Source organism: Sturnus vulgaris, chromosome 3 (genome assembly GCF_052056855.1).
Source record: "Sturnus vulgaris isolate bStuVul1 chromosome 3, bStuVul1.hap1, whole genome shotgun sequence".
NCBI lineage: Eukaryota > Metazoa > Chordata > Aves > Passeriformes > Sturnidae > Sturnus > Sturnus vulgaris.
The window spans coordinates 88,566,562-88,584,590 of NC_142245.1; the positions used below are offsets into that span (position 1 = coordinate 88,566,562).

An 18,029-nucleotide genomic window follows, 5' to 3' on the forward strand; every position below is an offset into this window, starting at 1 on the left:
AAGCATAGCATGTTTACTGTTTAATACCTGCTCTGTTGAAAGAGAATGGTTGTTTCTCAATGACAGTGAAATATTTTTTAAAATAACTAAACTATGCCTGCTTTTTAAATAATGGTATTTCCCAAGTTATTGTTATCAAGTAAAACAAAAAAAAAATCCCCTTTCCAATACACAATTAAAAAAAAAAAGAATACAAGAGGTAATGCTGAATGTAAGTGCACCCACTTTTTCTAAAGACTTGTAATTGCATTTCTGTCCTAAAATGCGTATAATTTTTTATTAAGGTACATATCAAGAGCTATATTTGATGCAGTGGTTTCAGGAAGACATAAGAAAACTGTCAGCCGAATATATGGGGAATCAAATGTATAAATGCTATTAAGAACCCTACAGAGTTCCATTTTTTCAGCCATTTAAACTATTACAACCATTCAAAACCTCTCCTAATGACTGCAGAAGATAAAGATATGCCAGAAATGCTGGGCCCAGAGAGTGGTGGTGAACAGAGCTGCATCCAGCTGGGGATCATCACCAGTGGTGTCCCTCAGGGGTCTGTGCTGGGGCCAGTTCTGTTCAATATTTTATTGATGACATGGATGAGGGGATTGAGTCTTTCATCAGTAAATTTGCAGATGACACCAAGCTGGGAGTGTGTGTTGATCTGCTGGCAGGTAGGAGGGCTCTGCAGAGAGACCTGGAATGGTTGGATGGATGGCCAGAGTCCAATGGGATGAAGTTTAATAAATCCAAGTGCCAAGTCCTGCATTTTTTGGCCACAATAACTCTCTGCAGTGCTACAGGCTGGGGATGGTGTGGCTGGACAGTGCCCAGGCAGAAAGGGACCTGGGGGTTCTGGTGAACAGCTGGCTGAACATGAGCCAGCAGTGAGCCCTGGTGGCCAAGAAGGCCAATGGCCCCTGGCCTCTCTCAGGAATGGTGTGGCCAGCAGGAGCAGGGGGGTCATTCTTCCCCTGTACTTGGCACTGGTGAGGTCACACCTTGAGTGCTGTGTCCAGTTCTGTCCCCTCAGTTTAGGAAGGATTTTGAGATGCTGGAGCTCGTCCAGAGGAACCAACGGGGCTGGAGAGGGGCTTGGAACACAAACCCTGTGAGGAATGGCTGAGGGAGCTGGGGTTGTTCAGCCTGGAGAAAAGGAGACTCAGGGGTGACCTCATCACTCTCTACAGCTCCCTGAAAGGCGATTGCAGTCAGATTGGTCTCATTCTCCAGGCAGCAACTGACAGAACAGAGTCTTAAGGTGTGCCAAGGGAAATATAGGTTGGATATTAGGAAAATGTTTTTACAGAAAGAGTGATAAAGTGCTGGAATGATCTGCCCAGGGAGGTGGTGGAGTCATCATCCCTGGATGTGGCACTCGGTGCCATGGTTTAGTTGAGGTGTCAGGAAACAGGTTGGACTCGATGATCTTGAAGGTCTCTTCCAATCTTGTGATTCTTGTGAATTTTATATATATTAGATTTTATTTACAAAACGTTATTATAAAACTCTAGACCTTTCTCCTAGTTAAGAGATTTTAAATTATTACATTTTGGTGATAATGTATTTTTCTAGTGGTAGCTTGATATAGTAATGCTAACACAAGGAAAAAATAGAAAATATTCAGCTTTGATTCAAGAATATCCCCCTCTTTTAAGATCTCATATTTCCAGATGGGAAACAATCTGTCAACTGAATGAAATGTTTCTACCTTTTTGTCTTCTTACCATGGAATGTTTCTTTTCTCCTCCCATTTTGAAATTATTGTTCTGTATTGTAGTGTCACATAGAGGTATATTTTTATATATGCAGAGAATTTCGTTTGAGTTCAGAATGGGAAATTGCTCTAAGTGAATGAAGGGGAGTTTTAAACTTTTATATAGTGTAATTCTCATTAAGGCTGCATAGTAAGATCCTCATTATTACAGTAAGAAGTCTTAAGAGTTTTACTCCTTTGGTTTAGTGAGCCTTCTCTTACAACTAAAGTGGCCCCAATCATAGTGACACAAAACCTGTAATTAATTCAAATTAATTGTTGCACTACCAGCTGAGTCTGTGCTGTTTGTGATATCATGAAGTAAGTCAGTCAGCATGTATTTAAAATTATAACTTCAAAGAATTACTGCTCTTGCCACTGGATTGATGGTGTAGCTGTCAATGTGAATCTGGAAGATACCATGCAATAGACAAATTGCATCCACATTCCAAAAGAATCTCTTGACCTTTGGTTATATATACTTGAGAGAAAAAATTACAGATAAGATTCATTACCTCAGTAAATAGACAATGTTTCTACATAAAAAGAAAATAATAATAATCTTTCCCTTCTAAAGAACCTGTATTCTTTGATTATGTTCTATGTAGAAGTGAGAGAACTGATTTAACATGGCTCAATGAGAAGCATTTAATGAATAATTAAAGTAAAGAGATCTTCAAAGACTATAACCTCCTGTTTTGAAATCAAGGGGGAAATTTATTACTCTGTTTTCTTCACACTTGTACAATTTTCCTTTCAATATTACATTTTGAACAACCAAGATCCTAACTGAAATAAGAAAATAACAGAAGATACTTTACTATTGTGTATTCAGTGGAAAGGAATAACAGTGCGAAAAGACACAATTTAAAACTTGGTTTACTTTCCATTAACTGTCCTGTTTCCATTTCTTCAGTCCAGTGTGCTCAGATGAAGTCCTACATTTATCACAACCCCAGGAAAACCCAGCAAGAAGGACTGAGAACTTTTAGATTAAGACTTTTGGAGAAGCTGTATTATAGGCTTGACCAATGTTTAAAAGGTCATGATGAACTAATATATTTTAAAAATGTATTTTAGTCAATAGCTATAACTCTGATGTCAGCATTTCTTTATTTTTTATGCAGGAAAATGTCTCATTAAGAAATTAGGTTTGGTGTATGTTAAATGTAAAATTGCCAACACATTCTTCAGTATTTAGTATACAAATTTCAGTGCATACAATTAAATTATTAATTAATCTCAGTACAAAAGAGTAAAGTGACAGTAAATTGCTTTAGAATATGAAACAGTTCTTTGCAAGATGCTAGCAAGATTGTGAAAAGTAAACATAATTTAGATAATTTCTGTGTATCACAAAATTTAAAGCTTCTATTATTTCTATTCTATTATTTTATTTATCCTTGATTTTTTTCCATTTTCTTCCATCTGGGTAAATTGAGCTGTTTGATTAGATTACTTCTTTATACCTAATTGTTGTTTTACAGGTTTATTCATCCTATACTATATATGTAATTTGATTGCAGGACGTAGCTGACAGGGCCATATAAAGTTAGTACTGTGATATACACAGTTTTCTGCAGCAATAATAGGTTTCTTCTACTAGTGAAAGTGGAGAAATACTTTTCCTCACATTTCTACAACTCCAGAAGATCAGTGAATTTATGTCACAATTTCTTTTCAATTTTCTCCACAATAAGTTATACAATAACTTTTCTACAGAGAATAGAGATTCATATAAAAAGTCAAAGTGAAACTAAATAACCTTTTCAAACAATTATGTGTGTACAGTTCACATTTCAATGGCAAAAAGAGATAACTACAACTATAACTAACTATAACTATAACTATAACTAGATATAAATATAAATATAAATATAAATATAAATATAAATAAATATAAATAATATTAAGGAAACAAAGTAGAGAGATTCTGGGAAGTCTTTGCTAATTCCAGCTGTGAGTGCTCCTACATGCCTCTTGTATCAATACAGAAAATAGCTAGGTCATGTCCTAGCACAGGTTAGCATAGACACATCTTCAGTCTAGTGTTTGGCTTTTTGCAGTCATTTTCAAGATTCATTGGATGTACGTGGTTATTTACTCAATAACACAAGTTCACTACATCTTTAGTGCAGGCAGTCTATGGTGACAGCTTGACAGCTGTAGTGCCTGGACTAACCAGCACCAACTGACTTACCCTCACATCTGCTGTTCAAGACCCTTAGTGATAAAAAATTGGTAGCAACACATTGCATCTATTCCATAACCATTCTCATTTTAGCAACACATTCCTTCTTAGACTAAATTCCATGCCTGTGTTTGCATTTCCACTTAACATTTATTTTGCAAGCATAGTAAATTATCGTGCAATATTAACTATGCTTAGGCTCTGGAGTAGTAGCATACAATCATCTGCATGATATGTGTAGGAGCACAGTAATCCTAAAATGACTTGTGTTTGCTACTCAGTACTAAAATCAAAAGCATTGAGGTATTTGTTTTCTCTCTTAGCACCTCTTACCCTTAAAATCTTGCTGTGGATGAAAGAGGACATATGTGAAGCTAAGAAAGTAATGTTATTCCTATTTATGCTAACACAGAACCTTTTCATATGCTGTTCTCTGGCACCATGCTTCTGCTTTCACTATTCCCCCATTTTGTAAGGCTGACATTTTAGTCCTCCTTAAGAAAGAGGCTGGGGAGATGTCATTAATATCTCCTGGTTTCTGCTGGGAGATCTCACACACACACAGAGCAGATGGGCCATGCCAGAGGTGAAGCTGGAGCAGGAGAGGCAGCAGGTACTGACTCCAGCACAGGGAGTGACACCCAGACAGACCGTGGAGAGGCTGAGCCCCTGCGCTGAGATGCCACTGCACAGACAGGTCATCCCTCTGATAAGGGCAAAATACAAGTTCCCTGAGCTAGAAATATAATTACAAATGGAAATTCTGGTATTGTACATTTTTTTTAATTTATTGTAGAGAAGCATTTATGCTTCGAAGCAAATAAGACTGAAAATCAATCCATGCCGCAAAGCTTTTGATATCATGCTCAGTATTTTAGTACTGCTGAAAATAATAAGAAGAAATTGGTTTTTAATAAAAATATAATGATGATACTACTACTACTAATACAACACTTAATTTCACTGTTGTAGGATATGACCCCTACTAAATTAAAGTACATCCAGGTATAATTTCACCAGGAAAAACAAAGTGCATTTCATTATTAGCTGTTTTCAATTTCTTCAGACACCAAAGCTTTGAAAAATAAGATATTTATGACATCGTTGCTTGTAGCATGGAATCAGAATTGCAAAATCAAAACTAGAAGATTCTACATCACATCTGTTTCTGTGTAGATCTTCTGTGGCCTCTGCAGATAAGTTATACAACTAGTAATCGTCAGGAAATGACAGAAAATTCTTCATCCTCCCATTCTTGTTAAGGAGAGCTCTAAGTTAAATTTTCCATTCAATGATTTCAAAGAATTTTCAAAGAATGATTGAATAGTTGCATTTTCACAGTGCACAAACTAATTCTTATTGTAAAAAACTTAAGGCTATAAAGAGATCGACTGCACCAGAAAGATTAATATGACTGGTTGTTTACCCTATTATTGTAGGTAGATTCAGAAAATGTGCAACTAAAGGTAACTAAAAGCACACCTGCTTTTAATGTTTATGCATAATGAAATTTTGTGCAAGTCAAAATTTTATTTAGCTATAAATGTAATTGCCTAACGCCACCTGCAGCCAAGCCCAACACAGTCACTCCCTCACTCCCTCACCAGCAGTATGGGGAAGAGAATTGGAAAGGTAAAAGTTAGAAAACTCCTGAGTTGAGATAAAGACAGTTTAATAAAAAATGCAAAAGCCATGCACACAAGCAAAGCAAAACAAGGAATGAGTTCACTTCTTCCCATGGGCAAGCAGGTGTTCAGCCATATCTAGAAGAGCAGTGCCTCATCACACATAACATGTACTTCGGAAGAAAAATGCCATGAGTCAAAATGTCCCTCACTTTTTCCTCCTTCCCTCTGCTTTATATACTGAGCGTGATGTCACATGGTCTGGAATATCCCTTTGGTCAGTTTGAGTCACCTGTCCTGGCTGTGTCCCCTCCCAGCCTCCCATGCACCCCCAACTTCCTCGCCTTGGCTCTGTGTATGCCATGCTCAGCAATAACAAAAACATCTCTGTATTATCAACCCTGTTTCCAGCATAAATCCAAAACAGTGTATTAAAACCAAAAGAATATGAGGACTACCCACTGTGAAGATTAACTCTACCCCATCCAAAACAAGCACAGTAAAGTAGCTGTACGATATAATTTTTGTTACTCCATTCCTTTAAAAAGGAGAAACAGAATCAGCTGAAGCTCTCAAGAGAAGGCCAAGATTTCTTGTTTGCTGAGAAGTGACTAAGGCTAGAAGAGAGGATACAAGAGCTATATATATTTGAGGCATTACTGCAGTAGCAATGCATCTGTAGAGCAAACTGAAGAGCTCACAACTACACTAAATGAGATATAGAGGGCTTACTTTAACCGAGCTCTATTTTGGTCCATGGACTAAAAGCCCATTTGCAGTTGGTGTCCATTACTTGTACTCCAAGACACAGCTCCTGATTTAGTTTCCATATGTCCATTAGAAAAAAATGCAGGCACAGTTAGCAAGGACAGAAGTAAAGATCCACATGAGCATTCACTTCTGTTAAAAATAAAGGGGAAAACACTCTTTCTGCCAGATGGTTTGGTAGAGAAAATTACTATAATCAAGGCTTCTTTAACTTGCTAGTCCTTTCCATCTTCTGGATAACATCTCTATGGGTCAAGAATATGTATTATTTTAAAATTACCTCCTGTGTGAGAAGACCACTGGACATGATAAGGAGAGGACCAATCAAAGAATATATTGCCAAGTACAAGGGATTTTCTAATTTATAGGGTCAGCTATGAGATAATCCAGATTTGTTTTCATTCACACAGAAAAAGAAAATAAACATGTAGAAAGGATAACATGAAAAAGTCGTCTCCAACCTTATAAAGCTTAGATGTCTGTCTGAATTTTGGGGAAATAATACTCGGAACAATTTCTATAAAATATAATGAACAACATCTATAGAATTCTATACATTCTTTTATTGTTGGTTAGACAGAAATTGTAACTTTTGTTGCTAATGATAAAGCATTTTTATATTCATTTTATATCCAAACAAGTTGTAATATTTTTTCTTCCTAGATATATTGTAGCAAATAACCATTTTTTTTCACAAAAACCCATTAAAATGCATAATACTCATATTTATAAGAGTTTTCTCTTTCAATATTTTCCTTTGAAGCTTAATATCAATATAGCTCCTAGTTGGTCCTATGTAAATAGCTAAGATTTTAATTTAATTATTGCTAGGAGTGCATGTGAAATGAAGTTACTTAGTGACTAATTAAAGGTAAAGAAAGAAGATTGAAAAAAAATTGTGATTCATTTGTGAGTAATTCAAAGGGAGAGTATTGTTAACCTTATTAAGTGATTATTGACCTATATATTCCAAACTAGTGATTTAGTTGGATTTTTCCCCCCCTTCTCTCTTATTTCAATAACAGGTGCATATGTCCCCTTGGTTACACCGGCACATTTTGTGAACTTGATATAGACAACTGCATTGGAAACCAGTGCTCTCAATATGGATTCTGCCAGGACCACTTGCATAATTACAGCTGCTACTGCGTGCCTGGATATGAAGGACCCTTCTGTGAAGTTGAAATTAATGAATGCTCAAGTTCACCTTGCAAAAATGGAGCTACTTGTATGGATTTAAGTGGCCACTTTTCTTGTCATTGTACTGCTGGGTTCAAAGGTAAGTTTTGTTCTCTTGAAGTGCCTTGTATTACAGATGTGATTGTCCCACTTTATGCAAGCAATGTTTATGTGACTGTTTAATTACAATTATATAGAAATATAAATATGCATACATTTGCAATTTTATGATTCACAGTTTTAACTTAATTAGCATTTAAATTCTTAGGTTGTCCCTCCTAACAGTTCCCCAGTGACCTTCCCTCCACTAAATGTAAAATTCTGAGTATTAGCTTTGATTCTGTTGGGAAAAAAAAATCCATGAAGTTCCAAAACACAATTTAAAATGGATTATTTTAATTTCACACTTACGCAGTCTTACATGTTATGGCTTCAGTCATACACAGGCTGATAAATGTTTTGGTACAGAACAGGAAAATGTAAGCTTGAAGAGGAATGAGATCAGCAGTATCATCTGTCTGCATGTATAGAATATAATCAGCTATATTTGAGGAAGTTGTTCAGACTCTTCTATACACTGGAGGGAGATAGGGCATCTGTCTGTCCTAGACATCTTTTCTAGGAAGAGATGGGCTGTAGATTTCTGCATTGCATTAGATAAATCCTACACATCCCGACACTGATTTCTTTTTGCACCAATTTTTGTTTTATGTGAATAATAGTAATATTCAGACTACACGTGGGAGACATAAAATAATTTTGAATAAAGTGATACCAAATTATTGCATTTTCAGCCTTTAGTCTATATCATCAAGAACAAGCAATTAATGCTCCAAATGGTTCTCTGTTGACAATCTGTGGTATCAATAATGAAAGCAGAAATAAATAGCATAGTATGCACAGTGTCACTTGTACTAACTAAACATTAAGTTGCAGATTCTTCTTCTAAGCTGCTGAGGGCTTTTGCTCCAATTCAGAGAGTCTGTGTAGCAATAGATTTTGAAATCCCAGTTAAACCACTGAAATACTAAGTAATTATAACTTCACTGTTATTTTTTCATTATTCATTCTGGCTAGCTACACATAATTTTAACATTTAGGCACTAACATTTTAAATTTCAAATATGTTTACATTCATTTACATGTTTCATTTACATATATTTATTTATGCATTTATGTATGTGATATACACTCGCAGATTTGTTGTCCTCAATTTTGGTTGATTATAATATCTTGGTCATTTGCTTACACATTTAATAAAATATGTTACTTCCTGTTCATGCTCATTTATTAATAAATGCGCAATAAAACAGAGAATTGTCCCTGAATTTACTTAAATTCCATTATGATAGCAGAACTGTAAGTCTGAATAAAAGTGAAGAAAATAGGCTCACCTGTGCAAAATCTAACACAGTATATTTCCGTCTTGCTGCTTAAATTTCAAGCCTTAATTTGTACTTTGCTGGACTTCATGGGGAACTTCAACCACCCTGATATCTTCTACAGGGAGAATACTGTGGAGTATAAGATCTGCTTGGAAGAGTCCCATGGGATAAAACCTTTCTGGGGAGGGCCTAAGAAAATCTATCACAACTTCTCAGCTCAAGAGTTATTTGTCTCAGAGAGTGGACAAAAAACACCAGGAGTCCTGTGTGGATGATCAAGAAACTCCTGGCCAAATTCGACCCCCCCCAAAAGAAAGAATACTGACAGAAGGTGGAAGGAAGGACAGGTAACCTGGCAGGAAATGGAGAGACACTATCTGAGCATGCAGCAATAAGTTTAGGAAAGTCAAAGGTTAGGTTGAGTATGACAAGAAATGTGAAAGACATCAAAAAGAGTTTCTGTGAGTATGTAGGTGGCAAAAGGGAGAGAAAGGAAAATGTACTCCCATTCTTAATGAGACTGGACATGGAAAAGTTTGAGGTTGTAACTACTGCATTTGTCTCAGTCTGTACTGGTAAAATTGTCCTTCAAAAATCCACCATCCTGGAGACCGGAGAAAAAGTCTGAAGCAAGTAAGACACACCCTTGATGGATGAGACCCATGTCAGGAAATACTTAGGCAAGCTGGATATGTGTATGCCCATGGGCCCTGTTGGGATGCACCCACAAATTATAGTATCATAGGGTTTTATAGTCAATAAAGCTGTAAAAACCCTCTAAGATCACTTTGTCCAAATGCTAAGATAGCACCACCATATTCAACCATATCCCCATGTGCCCCATCAGCACACCTAATAAACAGTTCCAGGTGTGTCAATTTCGCCATTTCCTTGGGCAACCTATTTCGATGCATGACCACCCTTTTAGTGAAGATTTTTTCCCCTAATATCTATTCTAAACCTCCTTTGGCACAACTTGAAGCCATATCCTCTCATCCTATCACTTGTAACTTTGTAAAAGAGACTGATCCCCACCTTATTACAACCTCCTTTCAAGTAGCTGAAGAGGGTAATAAGGTTCCCTCTCATTCTTTTTTCCTGCTTAACAAGCCCAGCTCCCTCCCAGCTGCTCAGTATGGCTTGTACTCTAGACCCTTCACCAGTTTTGTTGCCTTTCTTTGGATATGCAATTCTGTGAGAGCTGGTAGACGTCATTGCAAAGTCACTGTCATTTAACTTTAATAGATCATATTGATTAGCAGAAGCACCCACAGAATGGAGGAAAGCAAATGTCACTTTTCAAGAAGGGCAAAAATGAAGTCCTGGAAAATTTTGAGCAGCTCGCTGTTGCCTTGATCCTTTTTGAGGTAATGGAGCAGTTAATCTTGGAAATTGCGAATAACAAGAAAATTATCTGGAGTAATCAGCATGGTTTCAGCAAGGGTTAGTCATACTTGTCCAACTTGTTAAACTTCCAATTTGTTAAACAAGTGAAACGACTGGCTTGTAAATGAGGGGTGAGCAGTGTGTATTCTCTACCTTGACATTCACAAAGCTTTCTGCATGATCTTCCACAAGATCCTCATGAAAAGCTGATGAAGTATAGGCTAGATGAACAGACAGTGAGGGGAGCTGAGAACTGAATGAGAGACCAGAGGAAGATGTTTGTCATGGAGTCAGCCTTTCCAGGAGTAACCAGTGGTGTACTCCAGGAGTAAACAGAGGATCCAGTCCTTTTTAACTTCATTACTGACCTGACCAATGAGGCAAAGTGCACCTTCAGAAAGTTTGCAGAAGACACAAAGATGGGAGGAGTGGCTGACACACCACAGGATTGTGCTGCCACCCAGAGGGACCACCAGAGGCTTCAGAAAGGGGAGGAATAACTCCATGTACCAGTGGATACCATGGGCTGATCAGCTGGTATGCAGCTTTGCAGGAAGAGCCTGGGGGTCTTGGTGGACATCAAGTTGAATGTGAGATAGCAGTGTGCCCTTGTTCATAGAAGGCACATGCCTGGGCTGCAATAGGAGGTGTTTTGTCACAAGTCGAGGAAAGTTATCCTTTCCCTCAGCGCTGGTACTGAGGCTGTACCTGTAGGACTGTGTTGAGTTCTGGATTTCCCTGTAACAGACACAGGCACGCTGGAGAGAGGACAGTAAAGACACAAGGATAATTAAGGGGCTGGAGCATTTCTTCCGTAAGGAAAACCTGAGGAAGCTTAAACTCTTCAGCATGAAGAAGAAAGGTGCAGAGAGGGATCTTATCAATGTATACAAATACCTGAAGAGAGGGTGTATAGAAGATGGAGCCAGGCTCTTTTCAGTAGTTCTCAGTGACAGAACCAGAGACAATTGGCATGAAGGGAAATACAGATGCTGCTGTCTGAACATCAGGAAATACTTTATTACTGTGAAGGTGACTGAGTACTGCCACAGATTGATCATGGGGGTTATGGAGTCTCCATCCTTGGAGATATTCAAAAGCCATTTGTACATGGTTCTGTGAAACTGGCTCGGGGTGTTCCTGCTTGAACAGGGGATTGGACAAAATGACCTTCAGAAGTCACTTCCAATCTCAACCATTCTGTGACTCTTACTGTGAGGACTTACTTATATAAATTATATAATTATGTATTACTGGAAAACATTTTTTTTAAATCTTCATTTTATCACATGAAGAGATATTGTATAATAGCATTCATAGAAGCAAATTTAAAGAAAAAAGAAATCTCATAATATTACCCATTAAGTGTGTCATTATCACACGTACTGAATATATTTTCGGATTTTTCAGAATATAAACCACAAACAATTAATAAAAAGCTGTTTAAACTTATAAAAATGTTATCACTACCCTAGCAATTACATTTTCATAGTCTCTGAGGGTTTATGATCCTGGGATATTTTCTAGTACAAAACAGATTTCAAGTTCAGTCATAACTACATGTTATGAATCAGTGATTTGTATCTCTGTGTACAACTAAAACCCCCACATTTATTCTTAACTCATTTTTTGTGTTTGTTATGTTGTTTGTATGTAATTTAGCTTTTAAAAAAATCCAGATGTTCTTCATTTTTCTTCATAAATAGTAAATTCACTTTCAGATGAAATATCAAATGCCTATAAGAGAACTTCACATGTTAAACTTGAAAGTTTGAAGTATGATTTTTTAAAATTAAATTAATAAATTTTTAAGCTTTTTAAATTTTTGATCATATGGTGACTCTCTATATTGCCATCTTCTGGTTCAGTCATTCTAATGTAGCATAATGCTTCAGAGTAATTCCCAGTTCACATTTGGATTAATTCGTAGTCTATCCTTTCTCCCATATCTTTATGTTAACTCTATCTCGATACATCAATGTTCAGCATCAAATAATTCCAGCTTTCATGATGACTGGTATGTCTAAAGAAATAGCTTTCTATTTATTTCTGGTTTAATGGAAGCCCTTCTTGGAATTAATTGGAAAAAAATCACATATTTATTCAAACGTGTCCTTCATTAAAACTCTTTTCTGTTTAGATGCCTGCAAAAATGTGAAGGCAGTAACTGAGAGCTCTAAGCAGATAGGCAGTGTTGCCTCACTGGTTTCTCTTGAGGGCTTGTATCTATTTAATATTGATTGTAGAGTTAAGGCTTGGGAAATCTCTTCATTCTGAATATATACTGTACCCCGCATAGCAAAATATGGTGCATCATTTCTTCACCTATATGTAATTAATAAATAACAGTATTAAAGCTCATCACTAACATAGGCCTCACAGTGGCTTTTTGAGTTTGACATTCATATATTCTATATGTCATGCTCTTCAGCATTTTTTTTTTCTCAAAAAGAGAAAAAAATGGCATATGGGCTTTTTGAAATGATTCCATTACTTTAAATTTCTGAGCTTTGTTTTTACTTTTTTATTCAACAAATACACAGGAGAAGCCCAGATGATATCTGGAGTCTGAGGAAATGTTTAGTGTTTGTATTTTCAGTACATTATTAATTAGTTTTACATTTACTGGATATTTTTAAACAGTTGCCCCCTTCTGTAATGTGTGAATAGTATATCACCAAGTAAAACAGATCTTGAAGGAAAGTCCTTGAATTTATGTGAAATCCAATCCTTTTTGCCACAAGTAAGTTTAAGAAAGCTTATTCCTTTATACGAATCAAGTCTAGAACAGCTGATGGACACCCTAACACATTATGAAGATTGAACTTATTTCCAGGGAGCAGCAAGATCAAGGGTGCTCCATGACAGGAATCACAAACTAGAATCCAAGTTTAACCTTAGTGCAACATTGCCATCACTAAACAAGTTGCAGAGTTCTGCAACATCCAAGCAGGGAAGTCAGAACCAGTGTGTGGTAACAGGTTCCCTGACAAGCCCCAGACAGCACAAGCAATGGACCAGATCCAGGCTCCAGCTAGGGAAGCAAGTTAGAAGCAGCAGGAGACAGAACCAGAGACAAATCTGCAATGTATATACAAGTGATCCATCCTAAAAGAAAAAAAAAAAAAAAAAAAGAAACAACAAACCATACAAGATCACTCTTGAGACAGGAAGGGAGGCAGGTTTGGAAACTAAAACATCTACATAGTAGTTCAGGCCAGATCGGGGTGCCCCCAGCTGAACTCATTGACAACGGGCAGGGTGTGTGGGAAGGACCTCGGTGTGTCTTCAGTCAACTTGGATGCATTAGTGCTCTCAGGGCTCTGATAGCTGCTTGATAGGAATTGGCTGAAGCAGGGTCATCTGGAAAAATAAAATAATTAATTTTGCTGACAAAGGAAGGCAATCAGGTTTGTTTTATTCCCACAACTGTTCTGCACTTGAAACGCTTCCCTTTCCATTCATACAGTTCCTATCTTGATAGGACTAGCCATCCTGGCAGCCCAGCTCATGTCTGTTCCCACATTTCCAGCACACAGCAAGGCTGGGCTTTGCAGCTCAGGCCATTGGGTAGTGCAGCCTTTTCAGGGTTACTCTGGCTGGCGTTTCCTGCTCGGGAAGATTGATTATTGCTGGCACATTGTGCCAGTGCAGCCTGTCAGATACACAGTGTAATCCCATGGACATCGATGAGCTGGGGTCTGGACAGTTTACATTTGAAGAGTCACTCAGAGACTTTCTCTGAGTTAAAACTCTTCCATGGAAGCTAAGAGGATGGAGTGGCTTGACACATCATATACATTTTTTTTCAATCTCTAAAAGGCATTCACAGAAATGTTCTATATGATATAAATAAAAATTAGATTTGTTTTGCATTTTTAACTACTACAATATCTTACATAGAAAAGACCTCAAAGAAAATTGAAAAATAACTAAGTGTATGGAACAACAAAGTTGAGAAAAAAAATTGTCTTTCGAGTTCATAAAAGCCTCACCTGGACCGTCTGTCTTTCTTTTTCATAACTGCATTTTCTGCAAAGCAGAAACTTTCAGCAGAAGTATTACTCAGCTTGATGCACCTCTTATCTAACAGAATAACTTATGTTGCTTAGCAAGCAACAAAATTACACAATTCATTATCAGGTACATGACTAAATGCTTTGCAATTATACATGTTTTATAAAATGGTGGACAGTAAGACAGGGTTGTTGTGAAGGCAATTCTCAAATCCACTGTTAATATTTTGGCTACTTCTTGAACTTTATAAGACCCTTGTGGTTTGTTTTCTCTCTCTTTTTTTTTTTTTAATAGTACTTCATTAAGTTTACATTAAACAGAATTTTAAATCATATGCTTTTCATTTGATCTCAGAATAGAAAGATTAATTTTATGTCATGAATATTTCCTCAAGTGAGGAGTTTACTTCAAAACATATTCTTACACATCCTTTTCTTAATTGTGTTCATTCTGTGTGCCTTTACATTGTCAATTCAATGTGCCTACACATTATATTTCGTTTTGCCAATAAAACAAAAATTGACGTAAACAGTATTTAAAATAAACTTTTTATTTTGATCTGTTTGCATGTGTTTTTGTAATTCAGACAGAAGTGTTATAATGGTGGTGGCACTTAATAAGAGATACCTTAAATATAACGTTATTACATTAGGAAAAGAAGCTCTCAAATTATTTCAGTTTTATTCTAATTTCTGAATTAATTTCAGACATTTATTCTAATGTCTGAATATTATATTTGAGAACAGTTTGAAATTAAACTTATTTCAATAACAAAAAACCCTTCAGTTTTGTGGGTATTCCACAAGATCTAACAATAGTTTGATAAGTTCAGATAAAGTGCAAAGTTAATGTATTTATGTTAAGCAGAAAAAAGACATCCAAATTTTGAAAGGTACAAACTTTCAATCTAGTGATCCTACAGAGCTGCACTTCTGAAAGTAAGGAATATTCAATGAGACTTCATCCGTTACACTTATGAAACTTGATCTTTTTTTTGTCTTTCATCTGCAGTTATATTTACCTGAGAAGAGTCCCTCCATTTGTTAAAATAGCATGACTGTTTTAAAGAGAGTAAATTATACCAGTAACACTGGAGGACGATTATATATCTTTGCTAATTTTTTTTAGCATTCACTGTCTCAGGTCCCTACGTTCTTCTCAACACCTTTGTGCTCCTGCAGAATAATGTCTTGCATATCCTCAGTATACAGGAAGAAAATATTGCTGTTAAAGATCAGGTAATGCAATTTGCAAAAGTGACAGACTTTCCTGTAATTGTCTGTTATATATTTGAGAACACTGCAGTTTTATACAGCATAAAATATTCCATAGTGTCAGTAGAAGTAGAGTTGGCTCATGGTAATTTTTAACATTCTCTTTGTACTTCTGAAGTGGTGATATGATGCCTTTAAAGTGTATATGAACTCAGACCTCAAGCTATGATTTATTAAATAGCTAATTAAATGATATGTTTTACTAGTAATTATGTTTGGATGTATTGTATTAATTTTAACCTTAAAAGCATACACCAAAAAAATATTTATATTAACATACTTTGATGTTGAATGTAATTTGTAGCCAATTAACAAATTTTATCTGACTTTCAAAGAAGGTTCTCATCATACATTTCAAATGTGTAGTTGAGAGGAGCTGCATACTAAAAACAAAAAAGTTTCTCTGTATCTGTCCAGCATTTTTCACAGTAGCTTCATAGATTCTTTGAGTCCCTCTGAAATATTTTTAAAATACTGCCCACATATTACCTTTGTACTCTGAGAACATGAATTCCTAAATTCCCCCTTGCATGTTATCTTGGATATCATCAGTATATGAGGACGATCTTGCTCTATTATTTCCCTTGAAACTGCATTTGCTTTAACCTTTAACAGTTCGAGGGAGGTGAAAGAATCTGTTTCAAGGAGTTTTTCTAGTACATGCTTCAGCTTGCCTATGGCTTGTGGCCAGATAATTTACTTCTGCAGTGATGTTTGTGCTATTTGTGCTACTCTCCACCTGCCTATTCAGAGGACGAGAACAGATGCCAATGCATTTTTATTTTTCTCCCTCAAAAGAGACCCACCATAATCAGGGATCTGAACTCAAAAGCATAAGGAATGCAAAATACCAGAATTAGATCATCAAGGTTGTATATAGTACAACTACCTTATCATCACTTCAAAGAAAATTCTTTAAAAAATTGAAGAACTCAGAAATTAATTTATAAGTTGGCCAGTCCTTTCTGCAATGCTCACTGGTGCCATGGCATATGTTAGACAGCACTCAGCAGCTGCTCTTAGCAGAAAGTTTTTAGTTTACTGAGTTACCTGAACTGTCCCTGGACTATGCTTTTTCTCCTCCTTTTCATCCATGTATCTTCAAATCTTATAGAAAATGCAGAGCATGTTTAGGGGCAGGCAAAAAACCAATAGTAGCCCTTCTATCACAAGTTTATGTGTGGAATAGAATCTTGGTGATTCATTTCTCCAATGAAGACCTTTTATATCTAGTAGATACAGGTTTTGGGAGCCAAGAGTCTTAGTCCATACGAGTCTATGAGAGGGCATGTAGGTGTGGTACAGAGAAGAGACCAAATTATTTTCACCCTGCAAAGAATTCAGAGGTATATCAGCATTTGGTTTCTTTCTATCTTCTGCTGTGAGATATACAGAAAGCTCACCATGCTTTCCACACTGCTGACTTGTTATAACTGCTGACGTGATTTACTTCCATATTCCTATGACTGGAATACGTAGTGGGTTGACCCTGGCTAGACATCAGGCTCCCACCAAATCCTCTCTATCACTCCCCTCTGTAACTGGACAGGGGAGAGAAGATCTATCAAAGGGCTCATGGCTTGATCTCTCAAGGGGAGATCACTCACCAAATACCATCACAGGCAAAACACTAGAATTAGAGATATTAATTGAATTTATTACTAATAAAATCAACGCAGTATAATGAGAAGTAAAATAAGACCTTTAAAAACACCTTCACCCACCCATCCCTCCTTCCCAACTCTACCTGCTCCCTACCAACAGCACACAGGGAGACAGAGAATGGGACTTATGGTCAGTTCATCATCTGTGGCTTCTCCCACTGCTCAGGAAGAGGAATCCTTTCCCTGCTCCATCATGGGGTCTTTCCAAACGGAAATAGTTCTTCATTAACTTCTCCAACATTAATCCATCCCAGGGGAAATAGTTTCCCACAAACTACTTCAGCAGAGGTCATTCTTCCATAGTGTGCAGTCCTTCAAGGAAGGCTGTTCCAGTGTGGTCCCCACAAGTTTTACCAGGAACCCTGCTACAGTGTGGGCTCCGCTGTCCATGGATCTGCAGATCCCTGCCAAGTTCCTGCCATGTTCCAGCATGGACCTCTAACAGGTTCACAGCTTCCTCTCAGGCATCCACCTGCTCCAGTGTGGGTCTGCTCCCCGGGCTGCAGGTGGATCTCTGCATCCCCATGGCCCCCATGGGCTGCAGGGGCACAGCTGCCCCACCATGGGCTGCACCAGGGGCTGCAGGGGAATCTCAGCTCTGGCACCTGGAGCATCTCCTGCCCCCCATTCTGCACTGACCTTGGTGTCTGCAGAGCTGTTCCTCTCACATATTCTCACTCAGCTGCTCTATGACTGCAGTTTCACCTGCACAGGAACTTTTTTTCCTTCTTAAATGTGTTATCACAGAGGTGTTATCGCCATCTCTAATTGGTCCAGCCAGCCTTAG

At 37.3% G+C, this 18,029-nt stretch overlaps 1 protein-coding gene across 1 annotated transcript in view; it reads left to right on the forward strand.

Annotated features, from left to right (window-relative positions):
• The window catches only part of EYS (EGF-like photoreceptor maintenance factor), a 789,024-nt gene that overhangs the window by 172,677 nt on the left and 598,318 nt on the right, over positions 1–18,029 (forward strand). The window contains exon 11 of the mRNA XM_088162233.1: positions 7,363–7,616. Within this exon, the coding sequence (XP_088018359.1) occupies positions 7,363–7,616 (254 nt within the window). The remainder of the gene's footprint in view (positions 1–7,362; positions 7,617–18,029) is intronic.